The sequence below is a fragment of the Muntiacus reevesi genome, chromosome 3 (assembly GCF_963930625.1).
Source record: "Muntiacus reevesi chromosome 3, mMunRee1.1, whole genome shotgun sequence".
Classification (NCBI taxonomy): Eukaryota; Metazoa; Chordata; class Mammalia; order Artiodactyla; family Cervidae; genus Muntiacus; species Muntiacus reevesi.
The window spans coordinates 160,980,182-160,998,437 of NC_089251.1; the positions used below are offsets into that span (position 1 = coordinate 160,980,182).

An 18,256-nucleotide genomic window follows, 5' to 3' on the forward strand; every position below is an offset into this window, starting at 1 on the left:
TCAAACAGCCTAAGCTAACTGCAAAATTTAAAGGCCAAAAGAAAGAAGAAAAGAGAGGGGGAAAAAAAAAAAAGACATTCATTAACCCTACTGTTTAAGTACAGACCTCTCTGTGGCTTACCAATTGGCATGTTAATTTCTAAAGAAGAAGTTAACAACAATCATGAATAATGCTATTTGTTGCTGCTGACTTAATTTTAAATAGAAATTAGTTCTCTCAATGACAAAACAAAGTATTGTAGCAAATCTTTCCACTAACCTTTTAAGAAATGTACAAAGATAAAATATTTTGTGGCATACTATCAAAGTGTAATAAAAAATGATTTCCAAAAGCATTCATTTCAGTGAAACGCTTCTAAGACATGTTTAATTTCTGCTTAAAATTTTGGAAAAACAATTTTAAAAAGAAGATGCACTTCTTTGGATTCCTTTTTGCACAATAAACTGATGCTCTGGTTTTAAATATTTTGTCTAGTATAGCTAAGGTGATCTTAAGTTCAGTTCAGTCGCTTAGTCATGTCCAACTCTTTGTGACCCCAAGGACTGCAGCAGACCAGGCTTCTCTGTCCATCACCAACTCCCCGAGCTTGCTCAAACTCATGTCCATTGAGGTGGTGATGTCATCCAACCATCTCATCCTCTGTCGTCCCCTTCTCCTCCTGCCCTCAATCGTTCCAAGCATCAGGGTCTTTTCCAATTTTAAGTTAGATATTTATAAACTTTACATCATATCATGTAAGCAACATAGTAAGTATCAAACACATACACACAAATGTGGATTTCTTGATAAAGTCTTCTGTTCGGCAGATAAACATGGACCACTTCTAATGTAGTCAACACCAGTAAGCCATCTTATGCAAATATGTAAGATGAGAGAAGAGTTGTGACTACTTAGCAATACAACTGTTTTTAATTAAAAATACCAGAATATCTTGTTTGATTTGATTTATAGTTTCATTGACTTGACTGATGACAGTAAAGGAGAAAAGGTTAACAATGCAGATTAAATTTAAAAGTTTGCTGCATCTAAAGTCCACTGTGAATAGCACAGCCTTCTTCCAGTATTTGAAGTCATTATCCAATTCAGCAAACAAACTGCTTGCACATTTATGAACAATAAAGTTTCGACACACGTCTCATGATTTTCACTTTCATCTACTCACCAACGTAAATGAAAATACCAAGCAATATTCATGTCAGAACTATACCAACTGAAACCAGTATGGCCAGAGATACAAGAGTTCAGGAAAAAAAAAAAAAAAATCAACGAAAGTCTTCTGTTTAAAAAAAAAAATGAATATATCAAAATGTCATGTACTTTTGGAGAGACAGATGTCTTATCCCTTCTCTATCTTCATGTTAATTCTAGATAAGCAGCCAAATATGTCTTCTTAAGGTACATAATTACTACAGGAACCATTCTGCAAACCATTCGTATATTAGGCCTTCATACACATCTGTTGGTGGCACAGGACATTTAAGAAGAAACATTTACACCAACAGATGTAAAAGTGAAGAAAAGTAACCAATAATAACCAAAAAGTTAAAATTATAGCATATGAATTTGGATATCCTAAATCATGTCAAGTCTTTCTCTTTTGAGTATGAATATAATTTGCAAAAAGGAGGAAACCATTCAAAACAAACTCAGGTTAATAAGATGATGATTATTCTTTAGGAAGCTAAATAACAAGTACTTATAAAAACAAAAAATTATCTAATCAATTAAAATAAAAGATATGAAGGCAATGAAAGCCAACAAGGGTTTGATGACACAAATAAGAGGACAGGATCTTTGAAAGTGTAAGGTTCAACACTTAACACACAAGGCCTTTGAAAAGACCCCTAGCTACTTTTCAAACCTTTATCTTTGCTTTTAGCTTTCTGTTCAGAAACATGTTGTTCTCTAAAACAGCGGGGACTTTGAATTTTTGTTCCCTGTAATACTTTCTTTCTCACCAAACACGTCAAATTCTCATTTCATAGCATTAAGCTCAAGTGGTCCTTCTGTGACTTCCTTGGTTGTCGACTCCTAGAGATGGCTGTTTTCCCCCAAGTGAGGACCCACCTCTTAAAGCCCTCCTGTCTCACCATCTGCAATAATCTGCATGTCTTTACAGGGCACTCTTTGAAATTAGAAAGTAGCACCATGCGCGCGCGCGTGCGTGCGTGCGTGCGTGTGTGTGTGTGTGTGTGTGTGTGAGAATCCATAGTGCCTCACACATATACAGTACAGAGAAGAGATTAAGACAGGCAGCACAGGAACATTCCAAAAATTTATTAAACGGAAGCCTGTTTTCAGAATAAAATCCAAATGAGATTTAATGATGTCACAGAAAAAACTGTTATTTCCCACCCACAAAAATGAGTGGCCAGGATCAAGAGGTATAACCATGGACTACTCCACACCCCGTTTCATTCACCACCTTTGGAGGGAAGAGGGTTAGGATTAAGAAGATTCTGTTACTGACTGTTTCACTCACTCCCAGGAGACACTGCTCTCCCAAAATGGGCCAAAAAAAGATCAGCACCTTGACCTTTCCTGTAACATCTAATACCCAACAGCCCTGAGGAGCAGGTTTCTCTGTAATGATGCTTCAATATGGAAGCATCATGAGCGCAAGGACTATGTCATTCAACATTTCTTAGGTGTTAAGTACACCTATGATATATGTTCTACTATGAGTGTTCCATAAAAGTCAACGTCGATGCTTGGCACTTTAGCCACATTGAAAAGTGAAAGAAAGTGAAAGTGGCTCAGTTGTGTCCAACTCTTTGCGAACCCAGGGACTGTACAATACACGGAATTCTCCAGGCCAGAATACTGGAGTGGGTAGCCACTGGGGATCTTGCCAACCAGGACTCAATCAAACTCTCCCGCATTGCAGGCGGATTCTTTACCAGCTGAGCCACAAAGGAAGCGCAAGAATACTGCGGTGGATAGCTTATCCCTTCTCCAGTGGATCTTCCCAACCCAGGAATGGAACTGGGGTCTCCTGCATTGCAGGCAAATTCTTTACAAACTGAGCTATGAGGGAAGACTTACTTGCATTAAGTCACTTAATCCTCACAACAACACTAGAAGGTAGTTATCAGTATCATCTCCATTTAATACATTCAAGGTTACAAAAGTAGTCCCAATCCAGAACACCTAGAGTCAAGACACTTCATCAGTATAGCATAAAGCCTCTCTGCTGAAGACTCTGATTCTACCAGGTGCTCATGTGTACCTCAAAAGGTTTAGCACAAAGTCTAGAAAAACCCTCTTCAGATTCAAGTTTACTTTCACAATGAGCCCAAATATAATTTATTTTCCACATACATCACAGAACATACCATTACCATACTCTTTTCACATGATCATCCCTTTTCAATATCCTCATGTCTGTTACTGACTAGGATCAACATTCACATCCTTTGTACCTTAACCAAACCTTTCACATGAATGAAAACTTCTACGTGATCATCACTTTATCCACATAATTCAATGGCAAATATGCATAAACTTCAACAAAAGACACACATGGAGAGAACAGTACAATTATTTGAGTCAACACTGAGCTTACAAGTGTTACCTCAGACCCTGCAGTTAAGTCTGGGAGATCAAATATTTAGTAATCCTGAGTATGTATTGATTATGAATACAGCCTAAGGCTCTTTGAAACTGGTTTCTTAAATTTTGGTGCATAAATATCACCCTCATACAATGCTCCAAAAGTACTAATTCAGCTCTTAAGAAAACCTGCTCTTCTGGGGCATAAATTTTAGTTACATTTGACTTTCTGGTAACTTACACTACCCTTGCTTCAGTGTTCCTAAATTGTTAAGAACAAACTCAATTCACAGTGATTTTCAATTATTCTAAGTGATTTTCAATTATTAAATTCTATTAATACAGTACATTTACCACCTCTTACTCTTGGTTCCTCTACAATATTATCCTCCACATGTAACAGACTACAAAATCTTAAGATTTTAATCTGTCCCCCTGTCTTTGTTCCAACTGTCACTGCCATTCTTCAGGCCCTTGCCACTGAATGATATCAAAATTTTACAGTTTTATACTCATATCTCCTCTGTAGCCTTCCTGTTTCTAATCATTTCTCAAAGTCTGCTTTTTTCTTTTGTTTAATCTGTCCTTAAAACTGCAAATTTGTACTGCTCTTATATAATCTTACAAATAAACAGGCAAAAAAGTAATCTATAACTCCTATTCAACAGTGATAAATTTTTTAAGCTCAGTCAATTCCTTACCAAGTAAAGAAGAAGAAATTATCATGCCAATATGAAACATAGAGATGGCCAAGTTCATGCTAGGCAGGCTCCTTACTGATACTGTTTGTGAACTTAGGGAAAGCTTCCTGGTGGCTCAGATGGTAAAGACTCTGCCTGTAATGCAGCAAACCAGGGTTCAATCCCTGAGGCGGGAAGATCCCCTGGAGATGGGAATGGCTACCCACTCTACTATTCTTGCCTGGGAAAACCCATGGACAGAGCAGCCTGGTAGGGCCTCCCCAGTGGCTCAGAGGTAAAGAATCCGCCTGTAATGCAGGAGACCTGGGCTTCCATCCCTGGGTCAGGAAGATCCCCCAGAGGTAGGCCTGGGCAACCCACTCCAGTACTCTTGTCTAGAAAATCCCATGGACTGAGGAGCCTGCGGGCCATGGTCCATAGGATCGCAGAGAGTGACACACCAGTGAAGTGACTGAGCAACGCACGCATTATAAGCAAAACTTAGATTTCAGGAAGTTCCTAATTTATTATAAACTATTTTGTTCTAAAGGGATGGGTTTACTGAGACATATAACATACTTTACCAAAGAAATAATTAAATTTAGTTCTATGGCTAATCATTAAAAAGTTCTATTTCAATGTTCGCAGGGTAAAACTGTATCACTTACGTCTCCTGCCACTGGCAGGAGGGTTCTTTGGGTTTTTATCACCAGCGCCACCTGGTAAGCCCAAAGGTTAAGACAAATTCTATCAAAAGCTACAGTAGTATTGTGCTCAAACTCAAACCAAAAGAAGGTATAAATAATGAGTTCATTCATTCACAAAATAAACTTAGATCATCTATGTTAAGCAGGCACAAAAACGGGTGGCCAAGCTCAAAGGGTATAACTGTGGACTACTCCACACCCCATTTCATTTTTTACCAACTTTAGAGGGGACAGGATTAGGATTAAAAAGATTATGTTACTGACTGTTTCACTTACTCCCAGGAGACACTGTTCTCCCAAAATGGGCCAAAAAGAGATAAGCACCTTGACCTTTCCTGTAACATCTAACACCCAATAGCCCCGAGGAGCAGGTTTCTCTCTAATTTTTCTATTCCTTTGATTACTTCAGTGAGAATCTTAGAGATATGGAGGTTAACGCCTGGGATGAGGTTACCATCTAATCCCTTAAGACCTCTGTCACAGTAATTTTAACCAAGTAGATCCTAACAATCTCTTTTCAAATAAGATAAATCACAGGCAAAATTTTTCTATCTCAACTGAGTATGGAAAACATTTGCTTACAAGTAATTATTCTTCCCTAAAAACTAACTCCATCTTTTAGCTTGTTCTTCTACACACTAGTCCTTTTTAATATCAAAATGTTGCTCACAAAAGAAAGAATTCCTATTTTAAGACAAGACTGCTTATTTTAAAAATCGTTAAACTTTGAAAAAATTTAAGCCAAACAAAACTAGTTTTCAGACTGTCTTGAAATCCTTTTTGGAATAATTTCCATTAACATCCTAAGAAATTTAGTACATCTCAGACCACAAAGAGCCTATTAAATATCTGGTACACAGCAGGCCTTTGAAATACCCTTGCAGAGTGAAATAAAAATGAAACTTGAAAACCAAGTTTTATGAAACTGACCTTCACTGAATTGATCTGTTTAAAGTTCTAAGTCAACAATAATAGTCTCTCTTCCTAAAACTTAAAAACATGCTCTATATTATCAAATTGTACTGCTAAATTACAAACTTCAATAGGTTAATATGTAATCTGAAACATTTTACACTATTCAATAAAAATATATATCTAACCTTCTTCAAATCAACAATCTATCCTTAAGAGGTTCCTGTATAAAATATCAAAGAGAGATGTGCAGATGTTTTTATTTTCACTTATAATTAAGATCATATCTTGCCAAATATCAAGGTTTAACCTAGGTTTTAAAGAGAGAGACTTGGCCGATCATTAAATTTTTACTTACTGTCCATCAGTTTCTCAGAACAACGAAAGACAAAAGTAGTTTATATCAAGTCTATCAACACAGTAAGAAAGCCACAAGTCAAAGGAACAAAGACTTAAGTAAAGATAACCAACTGCATTGATCTCTTCTCCCCTCATAATTCCTCCAAAACAAAAGTCAGCTCAGCAGCCATTCTGCAGATCTTAAGAAACTGATCTGACCAGTAAGTCCATACCAACTCAGAAGCTATGACTAGCCAAATTTTATCTGCAAGCCCAGGAGAAATAAACTGAAAAGAAATTTAAAACTTATGTTCCACCATTAACATAATTATTAGGAGCTAGACCCGGGTTCGATTCCTGAGTCAAGAAGATCCCCTGGAGAAGGGATAGGCTACCCACTCCAGTGTTCTTGGGCTTCCCTTGTGGTTCAGCTGGTAAAGAATACGCCTGCAATGCGGGAGACCTGGGTTCGATTTCTGGGTTGGGAAGATCCCCTGGAGAAGGGAAAGGCTACCCACTCCAGTATTCTGGCCTGGAGAATTCCATGGACTGTACAGTCCATGGGGTCGCAAAGAGTCGGACACGACTGAGCCACTTTCACTTTCCATAGAGAGTACCGTGAAAAACATTATAAACCCACATTATGAACTAGCGTTGTCATGTTGAAGTCCTACAAGCTGGAAAAAATATTTGAAAGGGCATTTACCCATCTTACAATCTGCGTAAACACACTGACAATATATGTCCTCATGACAGCTTAGATCCAAGACAAACCTTTCAAAGCTATAACTGTTCAAAATTAAGACCCATTTTTAAAACTTCAGAAAGTCAAATTATCTTCATAAAAAATTTCTGGGAAAAGTCTCACTACAACTTAATCATAACACGCCTGAAAATAAAACAGTTTTGCAATATATCTGTTCACATATACACTAGGCTAACTAAGGCACCAGACAGCTAGACGCGCCAACGTGTGGAATGTACTCTACCACTCTGGCACACCCTATAAAACCTTTTCTCAGAACACAGAAACGATGACCAGGCAACCTCAATGACACAATTATTACTGACTCACTGAAACACAACATCTTTTACTTTTATCAATCAGAGTTAACTTCATTCACATACTGTTTATATGATCGTCATGGATTCAAACAAGTCCTTTCTTAAAAACTGGCCAAACCAACACTATGATGTGGCCTATGTTTAACTTTAATCTTCACTCCTGTTTGTCCTTTTATGAAAGTATGATAAATAGTCTTAAAGGATTTAATCCAACAGCTTTTCTCTTTCATACAACACTGTGGGTTCCTTCAAGGATGGGGATTTTTTCCTTACTCATGATCACAAGAACCATACTGAGTGCACTATCAGATACCATATATTTGTTATCTTCATTACTCTAAATAATTCTATGAAAGAAACTTGATGATCTTATAGACAAGGAAACATCCTAAAGTTAACATTCTAAAGTTAAAAGTCAGTGTGATAGTCTCAATTATTGTTCCAGTCCCTTCTCATGTGGACAGAGTGACTTGATAAAACAGTTCATCACCCTCAGCACTGCTGACATTTGGGGCAGGAGAATTCCTTGTTGTTGGGGCTGTCTTGTGCGCTGTCGGATGTCTAAGAGCATCCGTGGCACTTACCCTCTAAGTGCCACTAGTACTCCCTTCAAGTTGTGACAACCAAAAACAGCTCCAGAAATTGCCAAACGCCCCCGAAGGGCAAGATCCATCCACAGCTGACAACCACCAAGCTAAGGGAATGTTGGCTGAGGGAGAACGTGTAGAGGTCTTTCATGTATTTAAGCAATTTGGCTTGGCTCTGCCACTCCAGTGACCTGCCAGGAAAAGAGCTTGCCCCAAGCAGCTGCTGCCCCTTTGGGCAGAGGCTAGCAGGAACATAAAGGTAACTGAAACACGCACAGCTGGCCCAGGCCAAGCTGGCTAAACTCAATCCTCAGAACTCCAGCACACACAGTATAGACTAAATAAAGAGCACAGAAATCAATACTTATTATTTCAAGCCACTGAGTTTTAGGACAGCTTACACTGTTGCACTGTTGTGGCAACTGTTGACAAATACAGTCACTAATGGAGTAAGCCAGAATTCAAAACCTGACTCAAAAACCCACTATTATCTCAACTGTATCAAGCAGTTTTCTTTACTGAATTAATATCCCCACCTCCAGGATGTGCTTAATACTAGTAGAGATGCAATACAATCCACTTTATCAATAAGTATAAATACTAATAGTTAAATTTGTAAAAAATTTTCAATATATTTTCAACAAGCTATTCATATTACCTTCTCATTCCCACACCATTAAGCCACTGATTCAAAAAACACTGTGGACATAATACAGCACAATCTCATTTCTCAAACATTGAATCTAAGGCTTCCTTCTCTTATCAGTCCCAGAGTTATACACAGCCAAAACCAAAACAGTATCTCCAAATTTACACTTTTATAAATAAGTTGCTATATGTAAACTTAAAAGACAACTTAAAGAAGTTCAGCAGTATCTAAAAGACTGAAGCTCGCCAACAGATACACACAGCAAACACTTATTGTAATTGTCCAGCTGCCGTTTACCAGACACTGGCCCAGGCAGTGAGACCATGCAAAGGGAAACATCCCCCCTCCTGGAGCTTAATTCTGGCAACACCCACACAGCATCATGGCGTTTCCAAACATCTTACATGTACTAATTCACTTGTAAGTCTTCACAAGCCTGAGAGAGACTACCTCTATACAGAGATGAAAAAACTAATGACTGGATTTGTCCAAAGTCACAATACAAGCATTAGGGCCAGCCAGGAGTCTGAGTTCATATATTTGGACCCCGATACTACACTGCCCCTTTGAAGCTTTAATAAAAGCATTTTCGAGTCAAAGAGCATGAGTTCACTCACAAAATCAATTCCTCATACAAAAGGAGGAAGTAAGAGAAACGCATACATAATGATCTCTAAGATACATTAAGAAAAACAGGAATAAGAAAAACACATACTTGTTTCATTGTGACCAATACCTAATTCGTAATTCTGAAATAAAAATATTTTCTATACTGCCAAAATCTGACACTCTTGTTTCATTTTATTATTTAATGATGAGATACAGTTCCTAGTACAGACTACAGCATAGTTACTATTCATTTGGTATGTATTGATAACCTCAAAGAGAAACTCCATGCAGACTCCAACTCTGCCAAATTCTTTTAAAGGAAATTTAAAATCAAGGTATTAAAAAACTGGTCTAAAGGACCAAAATGGCTTATATCTATTTCTCTGCTATAAACCACTGAATTTCTCATTTAAAAAGCTTTGATAAAATAGATGTTTTTGGGTGCCAGGAACTACCCACAACTCATACACCACCCGCCTCACTAAGACGCCTACATATGGATGTCTGACTTCAAACTCAGCTCTAACTCAGAAATACGAAGCCCCAACCCCAGACCTGCTCTTCCCTCAGTCTTTCACAGCTCAGGAATTGGTGACTGTTACTTCAACCAATCAAAACCTCCGAGCTATTCCTCTGAGTTTTCCCTCACCCCACATATCCAATCTGCCAGCAAATCCTACTAGCTCTTAAGTTATCAATTATGTAGCATCTGAGTATTTATTTTTAAGTCTGCTTGGTCAAATTCCTCCTCTGCCCCCAGCTGGTCTCCCGGCTGTCAGTATCACCCATTGCCTTTCTCCACACAGAAGGCAGAAATAAGCTATTAAAACCTAACTGAGCGCACAGCATTCCCCAGCTTTCCATTTCACATTGAGTAGTATCCAACATCTCTACAGGATAGGCACTCTGCTAACTTTCTAACCTCGAATCTCCCCACACTTCCCAAGCATGCTCACTGAACTGCTGATCTCTCTGCCTGAAACGTCCTTCCCCAGACGATCTGAACGCCCTCCCCCATTCCTCTACTCATGTCTCTGCACTCCCTTCATCTTACAGAGATGCCTCGACTGTAAACACATAGCCACTATGCATCTCCTTTTTCCCGCAGCATAGACAGGACCTAAAGAAAACATCCACTTGTTTCCTGTCTGTCTCTACTACTGTGATGCCTGCTCCTCAAGAGTTCACTACCCCCATCTGCCTCCTGAAACAACACCTGGTAAGAGGACCCTACGTGACAACCTGTGAGCCTGGCCTAGGATGACAACCTACACAAAGGAGAGCAGTACTTCCCAAGCCTCGGTGTGCATGGGGATCGTCCACATGACTTGGAAGGCAGACTGCTGAGCTTTGGCCCCGAGTTGCGGATTCAACTAGTCTGGGCTGAGGTTTGAACATTTACAAGTTCCCAGGAGGTGTGGATACTATGGCCCCAGGACCACATTTTAAGAATCATTGAACTAGACATTGTTTCACTCCAACACATCTGTCAGCAACTGAAGTTAACCATGACAATGAATCTTAACTGGTTGAAAAGGACAGGAATATAGTAAAAAGGTGCCTCCCTTTGGATCCACAACATAAAACACATCTCTTCTGACTTAGAGGATTATACAGGACTTGTGTCTTTTAAGTAATGCAATATAAACATCACTCCCTACATGCATTTTTTTGTAAGAATGGGAATCAGGCAAGTTAAGGTTATATTCTCTAACACAGTCTCATGCTCTTACATAGTCTATAATAAAGACTAGTGCAGGATCTTTATCCTTTAAACAAGCAGATGAGAAGGTGGCTATCTTTTAAAGAGATAATGAAACACAAAAGTAGTAGACGTCAACTGGGATGGACAGCTGCCCAAATCACAATTTACCATCCCTAAAAATAATCCAATACCCAGGGTGGTCTAGGTTACGTCAGTTAATCCCAGGCCTTACTCATAGCAAACTGGCCCAAAATACATTCTCTCTCCTAAGAATATGAAGTTTGAAAATAAAATCTGAGAGGCATGATGCCAAATTATGTAGCACATGGAATGCTGCTCAAAGTTACATGGCAGCCAGGAAGGAAGCAGAGTCTGAAGAGAATTTATACATGTGTGAACTACCACAATATTATTAAATGGAAGTTAAAAACAGAAAAAGAGCAAGGCTCTCAACAGGGAAGGTCTGAACTTCCACCACTGAGGTTCTCAAACCTGCCCTGGCTCCTGTCTTATACACAGCTTTGTTCTCCAGCTAGTCCTTTAGCCCTTAGTGTGACACCCAATTATCTTCCAACAAACTCTTTATTGCCTACATCATCCAAAATTGCTTATATATTTGCAACAAAAATACTTATTAAAAAAAAAAGAGCAAATGGATTAACTTGTAAGAAAACTGTATTATTAATAGAAATGCACCTTATGTAATATCAACATTTTCCCCCATCAACTCGACATTTTATTTCTAATCTCCAAACTGCGCTAGTATCCATGTAATCAATGCATCTTAGACTGCACACCACATTTTTAACTTTACAATAGCAACTCCTTCTTGCACTTCCTTTCAGCAAAGCCCTCCGAAGCTCCGCAGGAGGACACCGACTTGCCCCGGTGCGTTCAGCAGCTGCTGGATGCCTACTGTGTGCCAACACTGCACGCACCGGGAACACAGAGTGAATAACAGAAACCAAAAGTACCTTATACTCTGCTGCGGTGAGACATTAAAAAAAAAAGCTAGAAAATAAGTGCTATTGCAGAAAAATAGAGACATATGTGACATAATGAGTAACCAGATTGCTTTTATATTAAACGGTCAGAGGAGGCCTCTCTAAAGTGACATTTAAGCTAAAATCTTAATGACAAGAAGAAGCCAGCCGGTTAAGATCAATGCAGAGAAAACATAAAGGTACTTGGGCTGGGAACAGACTTACTCTTAACAGCCAGTGTGACTACCGGGTGTTGAGGAAGAAGGAAAATCATTTAAGATGAGGTCAGAGATAGAAAGTACTGTATCACGTAGGGCTGTGTAACAAAAGGCAAAGAGTTTTGAGCCTTTTATAATTTAATTGTATAGTATAAGGAGGCTATCCAGGACAGGATACTCAGAGAATAGCTGAGCAAGGAACTAAGATGAAAATAATTATAAACAGCGGTTATGATAAAAATTTTAGCACCACAAGGGAACTTGGCTATCACAGTCTAGCCGCCCCTCGTTGTTCTGAAAGGATGACGCAGCTTCTTCGGAGGTCAAATCAAAGACATGGACCAGTTGTACTTGGTGCTTTCTGACATGCAAGCCAAAGCTCTTTCCATAATTCTTGCCTCAAATTGAAATCAAGAACTAAGTCTTTACTATGTGCATTTCCAAAGTGACACAGCAACATCCAAATGAAAATACATTTTAAAAAATAATTTTATATGATTCACACTTCTAGTCCCTCATGTGAAATTTTTTTAAAGCAGCTGCCAATGCTTACCACCAGACACATCTCTTTCCAAAGAATGTGAAGCAGGAAAAAAAGCAAAACAGAACATTGAAGATAAACAGAATGTACTTACATCTGGGTATTCTTTTACAGGCACATAAAGTTTCTCTTGTAACTGAACAATAGGTCCCACAGCGTCAGGCAACTCTGCACTCCTTTTCTCTGTACTGCCATTTAATGTGTCATTGTACATGTCTTTCCGTACTCTGCTAATTTCTGTTAAAAGTAAAAATTTTAAATGTGTTAGACAAAAAAATATTCTTACTAGTCCAGGAAAAAAATAAATAAGAGGGTAAGGGAGGATTTCATTGATTAAGTGTTAAAACTTAAAGAAGTCAAGAGTTGTTGATCTATTCTGTCATTTTCTGGATTAAGTCTGTGTATAACCGAACTACAGTCTTAAGTAAATTCTACCAGAAACCAAATTTACACCAAATAATATATTTTATTAAAAATAACTTCAGAGCCCAAGCTCTTATTCACTATAATACAAACCAGTTATTTTACCTAATTTCTCCATGCCTAAACAAATGATAGTTTCAGCCAAATAACTCCCCAAGAATGCCTGTCAGACAACACTAATGCCAAAGGCTCCTTTATACTTCAGAACTAATCTATCTGAATGAAATTCAAACTGGACCACTTCCTTAGATATTTTAAGTATCTCTGGAATACCCAAACAGAGATGTCCATTAGATACAGAGATTCAGAAGTCTGAGTGTGATACACAAACGTACTGGTTAAAGCTACAGGAACAAAAAGGATGTCTTAAGGGGGGATTGGGAGAAGAAAGAACTGAATTACCCTAGGAAAAGAAAGATTTAAGGAGTAGGAAAAGAAAGATTTAAGGAGTAGGAAAAGAAGCTCCAAACCAAGAAGTAATGGAGGTAGATAGGAGAACTACAGAAGAGAGGCATCAAAGAAGCTAAGAAATGACAGATTCAAGGCCAGGGTGATCGAAAGTATCAAATACCACAAAAACATGGTAAGGTAAAGAGCAAAAAGAGGGAACCTTGGACTTGACTGCTAAGTCAATGTTGATACAGAAGTAGGGAGGAAAAGATGGTATGGAGATCAAACTACAGTGAGTTAATGAATGAAATACAAGAAACCAGAGATACCTAAACTCAATGATTTTTTAAAACAATTATCATGACAGTTCTCAGGTGTAAATATTATTTCTTAAAAAAAAATGAGAAATCTATTTTAACGTATCAAGTCCTATACAAAGAAATCAATTCTTTCTAGAGTTCTTTATGCAGCTTTTACACTGTGCTAAAGGATAGGCCCCTACCTACTAGAATACACTAATAAGTAAGTAAGTAAGTGTTAGTCACCTAGTCGTGCCCGACTCTTTGCCACCCCATGGACTGCAGCCCACCAGGCTCCTCTGTCCATGAGATTTTCCAGGCAAGGATACTGGACTGGGTTGCCATTTCCTTCTCAAGGGGATCGTCCCAACCCAGGGATTAAACCCAGGTCTCCTGCACTGCAGGCAGATTCTTTACCGACTAAGTTGTCATTATTAACTTAACTGAATGTTTCTCTAACCAACTCTCAATGACAGATTATGTCCTCCTCCGGGAAGAGGCTTGGGTCCATTAGTATTGATACTTAAAAATTTAAAAATAAGATTCCAAAAGAACTAGTTATTAATAAGAAAATTTAGATAAGATGAATAGGTTAAAGAATACATAAATATACAAAACTACAACTTCACCTGGATAGAGAGATACATTTACCACAACCACACCGTGCTGTATTTGTATGCCTTCCAAACACTGAATTTCAATTTACTGCTATTAAGGAACTAGCAAAAGCAAGGCAGACTTTAATTTTCTTAACTAGTTATTTAAACTGTTTTCAGTTAAATAAAATCCACTACAGTAAAAAGGCATGATCAGAGATGTTTTTACCCAGTTATATTAGTCCAACCGGTGAAAATTCTGCACTACAGTACATTTTCTGCCTCAGTGATGGCAATGTTCGTTTTATAACAAATCTTATCCCTTAACAATTTGCTTGTCAAAGTTTACCAAATGTTTATCTCTTATAGCAAGTGAACTTTTGTAAAAGAAAATCAAAAGAAGGTACCTTGTATTTAGCTACATTATAAGGGCAAGACTTGATTCTTTAAGTTCTTTTTTATACTTTTGCTTTCATAATGAAATCTTCCCCAATGATATTCAGTATCAAATCAGTGTTTATCTTAAATTGCATATGACAGCAATTCCCAAATCAAATTTCTAGTGACCAACAATTTAAATATAAATGGTTGTTTACATAATTATGTAATTATAACACATAATTAAGTGGAGGGCATGAGAAAAATTTAATCTAATTAAAACTGCACATATATCCTTCAGTCCAGGTCTCTATGTAGAAGCACTTTCAACATTAGTTTGTTCCATTAAAATTTCCTCTTCAAAAGCTGCCCAATTCTTATTATGAAGCTAGTAAAAACCTGACAATAGCATAAAAGGAAACCATAGACAAAATCTGCTTATAGATGGAGATGCAAATATCCAAAATGCAGACATCACTGGCATAATCCACTAATGCACTAGATAAGGTGGAATTTACACCATGAACACAAGAATAATTCAATATTTTTTTAAATCTATTAACACAGTAATACAGTTGACTGAAGAGGAAAAAGTGATTTCAGTAAACAAATTTATCTAACTTAGAAAAGTCGAAATAATCAATTATAAATAAAAAAATTCAGATGACTAGATTTAAAAACAATATACCAAAAAACCCAGTAACCTATATCTATCTGACCAGATGATATAATGAAAGAAAAGATACATTTACCATTTAAGCTGTATTTCTAGAAACTTTTTTTTGATTATTTAATACCTTAAAAGTTCCATGAAATTTTGTTACCTATTATATTTTTGGTTCTTACAACACTGGCTGGGAATACAGTGGGTCCTCAATTAATACTCAGTAAATGGGATTGATGGATGGGTGAATGGAGATAGGAAAGAGCCAGGTTCTAGGGCATTGACGTTAAGCAAGTCATGGTCCCAGCTCTCAAAAAATTTAGTCTAATATGGGAGGATATAAACACAGAGGTACTCTAAGGTAGAAAAACAGTAAGTAAGAAATACGGATTAGACACAAAAGCAGGCATCATCAACTCTGCTACAGACAGGGTATTAGGATCAAGAAAGAAGTCAAGAGGACAGGAGCTCTGACTTTGTTTTCTAATGACAGGAGTATGTGAAGCAAAATTACAATGAAATTATATATTCTATTTTTATTAAAATTAAAAAATATTTCTACCATGTTTATTTCAGTCTCTAAAATACATCACTCAATTTAATAATAGAAAAGAAATTACATACAAGACAGCACTAATGGAAATGAAAAGATGACTAAGACAGTTTGGGTTCACAAGATATTTAGATTTTCACTGTGGAGTCCAACCAGCTGAGTACTACACCTTTATCAATAGCACCTTTCTAGCCAGAAAATCATTAGCACTTCTTGGCACATTACTTATGACACTCAAGTCAGAACAAGTTCTGATGCCAGTTCTAACAATAACTGTGTCATTTTAGATGCCTCTTACTTAACCTCTCTGTGCCGGTAAAAAGTGTAAGTGAAAGTCGCTCAGTTGTGTCTGACTCTTTGCGACCCCATGGACTATACACTCCATGGAATTCTTCAGGCCAGAATACTGGAGTGGGTAGCCTATCCCTTCTCCAGGGGACCTTCCCAAACCAGGAATCACACCGGGGTCTCTTGCACTGCAAGTGAAATCTTTACCAAGAGTTTGTCAGGGAAGCCCCAAAACACTCGAGTGGGTAGCCGGTACTTCATATAATTAAAGGTTGCTTATCAAATGATGGTAACTGAATCCACTGGTTTCCAACCTCACTAGGCAAATACTCATTATTTTCCCCATAATGCCAATGGTTTTAAAAGCTGACTCCAAAGCATTTCATTCTTTAAGGCTAGCAAGTAGAGCTTTTGTTAATGCTATCCTATCAAGCTGATATGATCAAAGGCAAAGTATTACAGAAACTCATCACAGGTATGGGCACGGGTAACGCTCTAATTCCTTTGTAAGCAGTGGGCTCACAGGTGTTCATTTATGAAACATACAAATGCCTCGTAATTAGTATGCTTTATACGTTCTTTTGTTGCATCAAACACTACAAGATATAATGATTTTAATGTCCCCATCTCCACACTACCTTCATCAAACTACCGCAGTGGTTTAGAGAAGTAAAAGTTCAGAACCATTTGCTTACTCACCGAGTATACAAATTCCAACTACTTATAATTATTCCAAAATAACCCTAATATCAAGAAAACTTGTTTTAGACATCTCTAAATTAAGTTCTCAAATGTTATAAATTTACTGAATTTTCTCCCACTCATCCCCACTCAACACTCCAAAGCTCATAAAAAAGTTCTGAAATCTAAGTGCCCTCTTCTCTCAGTTATATGACATAGTTTCATACACTCTTACTCATTTAGGTATAATTCATTTGTCTGTCTCTTTTAAAATGGAAAATCCTGTACCACACACATCCTTCCCTGACCGACGATGAGTATGCAGCCTGAGGCTGCCTGCCTCCAGTCCCAAGCACTCTACTTCCTTTGCACCTTCAAGAACACCTTAACTGCTTTGGCGAGTACAGTGCACTGCTGACATGGTCTAAGCTAAGTTTCAGCCATTCCATACTTCTACGGCTGTTTCCTTAGACAGTAGTAGACAAATTAACATTTTTTCATGGTTGCTTTCTACCAGACTAATACCTTCAGACTGATGATAATCTATCAGTTGGCATTCTTAAGGGATGACTATCCTGTGAGGCAAGGATCCAACTAACTGCAATTTCATATCACACATATTTCTCTAACCTGGATATTAAATCTTCAGGCACACTTTATCAACTATTTGATGACATGTCAAGCTGCAGTAGAACTGGAATCTTCCTCTGGATCCACCAGAGCTAAACAGGAAATAATCACTTCTGGAATCTAAAGGCTGTGCTAACAAGTTGAGAATATAATTTCAGCTTTGGGGAGTATTAGCTTTTCTAGCAGTCAGGCTCTTCTCATTTTCCATGTTTTCTTGAATTGATATTCAGTCATCACATTTTTTTTTTCAAATTCCAATACCTTGAGAACTAGTTTTTATCCAGTCCTAAAAATCTGCTTTGGCTGTACTGTTTGGTCTCTTCATTTTTCTCTGCTGTAATTATCCTGATATTTTCCTTTTCCAAACTAAAGCTCAATTATCGGTCAGTGAATTATGCTCCTCAGAGGAAAAGCAGTTATTACACCATTCTGTTTTATGCAACCTACTAATACCTCATTGGCCTTGAGTCATTTCCCTTTCCCCTAACTCACCTATGGATTTAACTAAAAGCTTTGTTTTAAAATATTCTTATGCTTCATTAAGCCTTAACTAACTTGGCCTTTAGCTTTGCCATGACCGCCACTTTTCCTGTATCTGAGCTACTGTCCGTGCGTCCCATCCGCTGCCACCTTACGATTCTGAAGTTTGGGTTTTTTGAAGTTTAGCTGCTTTACAATGTGTGCTGGTGCCCCCTGTGCAGCAGTGAGGCAGTCTTGAGCATACACATAAATCCACTCTTCTTAAAGACTTCCACCCCATTAGGTGACCACAGCGCACTGAGGAGAGATCCCGGTGCTCTTAGGTA

General features: G+C 37.9%; 1 protein-coding gene across 7 annotated transcripts in view; it reads right to left on the minus strand.

The window, feature by feature from the left end:
* Window positions 1-18,256, minus strand: part of QKI (QKI, KH domain containing RNA binding) — a 144,986-nt gene that overhangs the window by 89,838 nt on the left and 36,892 nt on the right. For all 7 annotated transcript variants that reach the window (XR_010662451.1, XM_065931010.1, XM_065931007.1 and 4 more), the window contains exon 2: window positions 12,643-12,785. Coding sequence is in view for 6 of the 7 variants with exons in the window: in XM_065931010.1 (XP_065787082.1) it covers window positions 12,643-12,785 (143 nt within the window). In the remaining variant the exon portion in view is untranslated. The remainder of the gene's footprint in view (window positions 1-12,642; window positions 12,786-18,256) is intronic.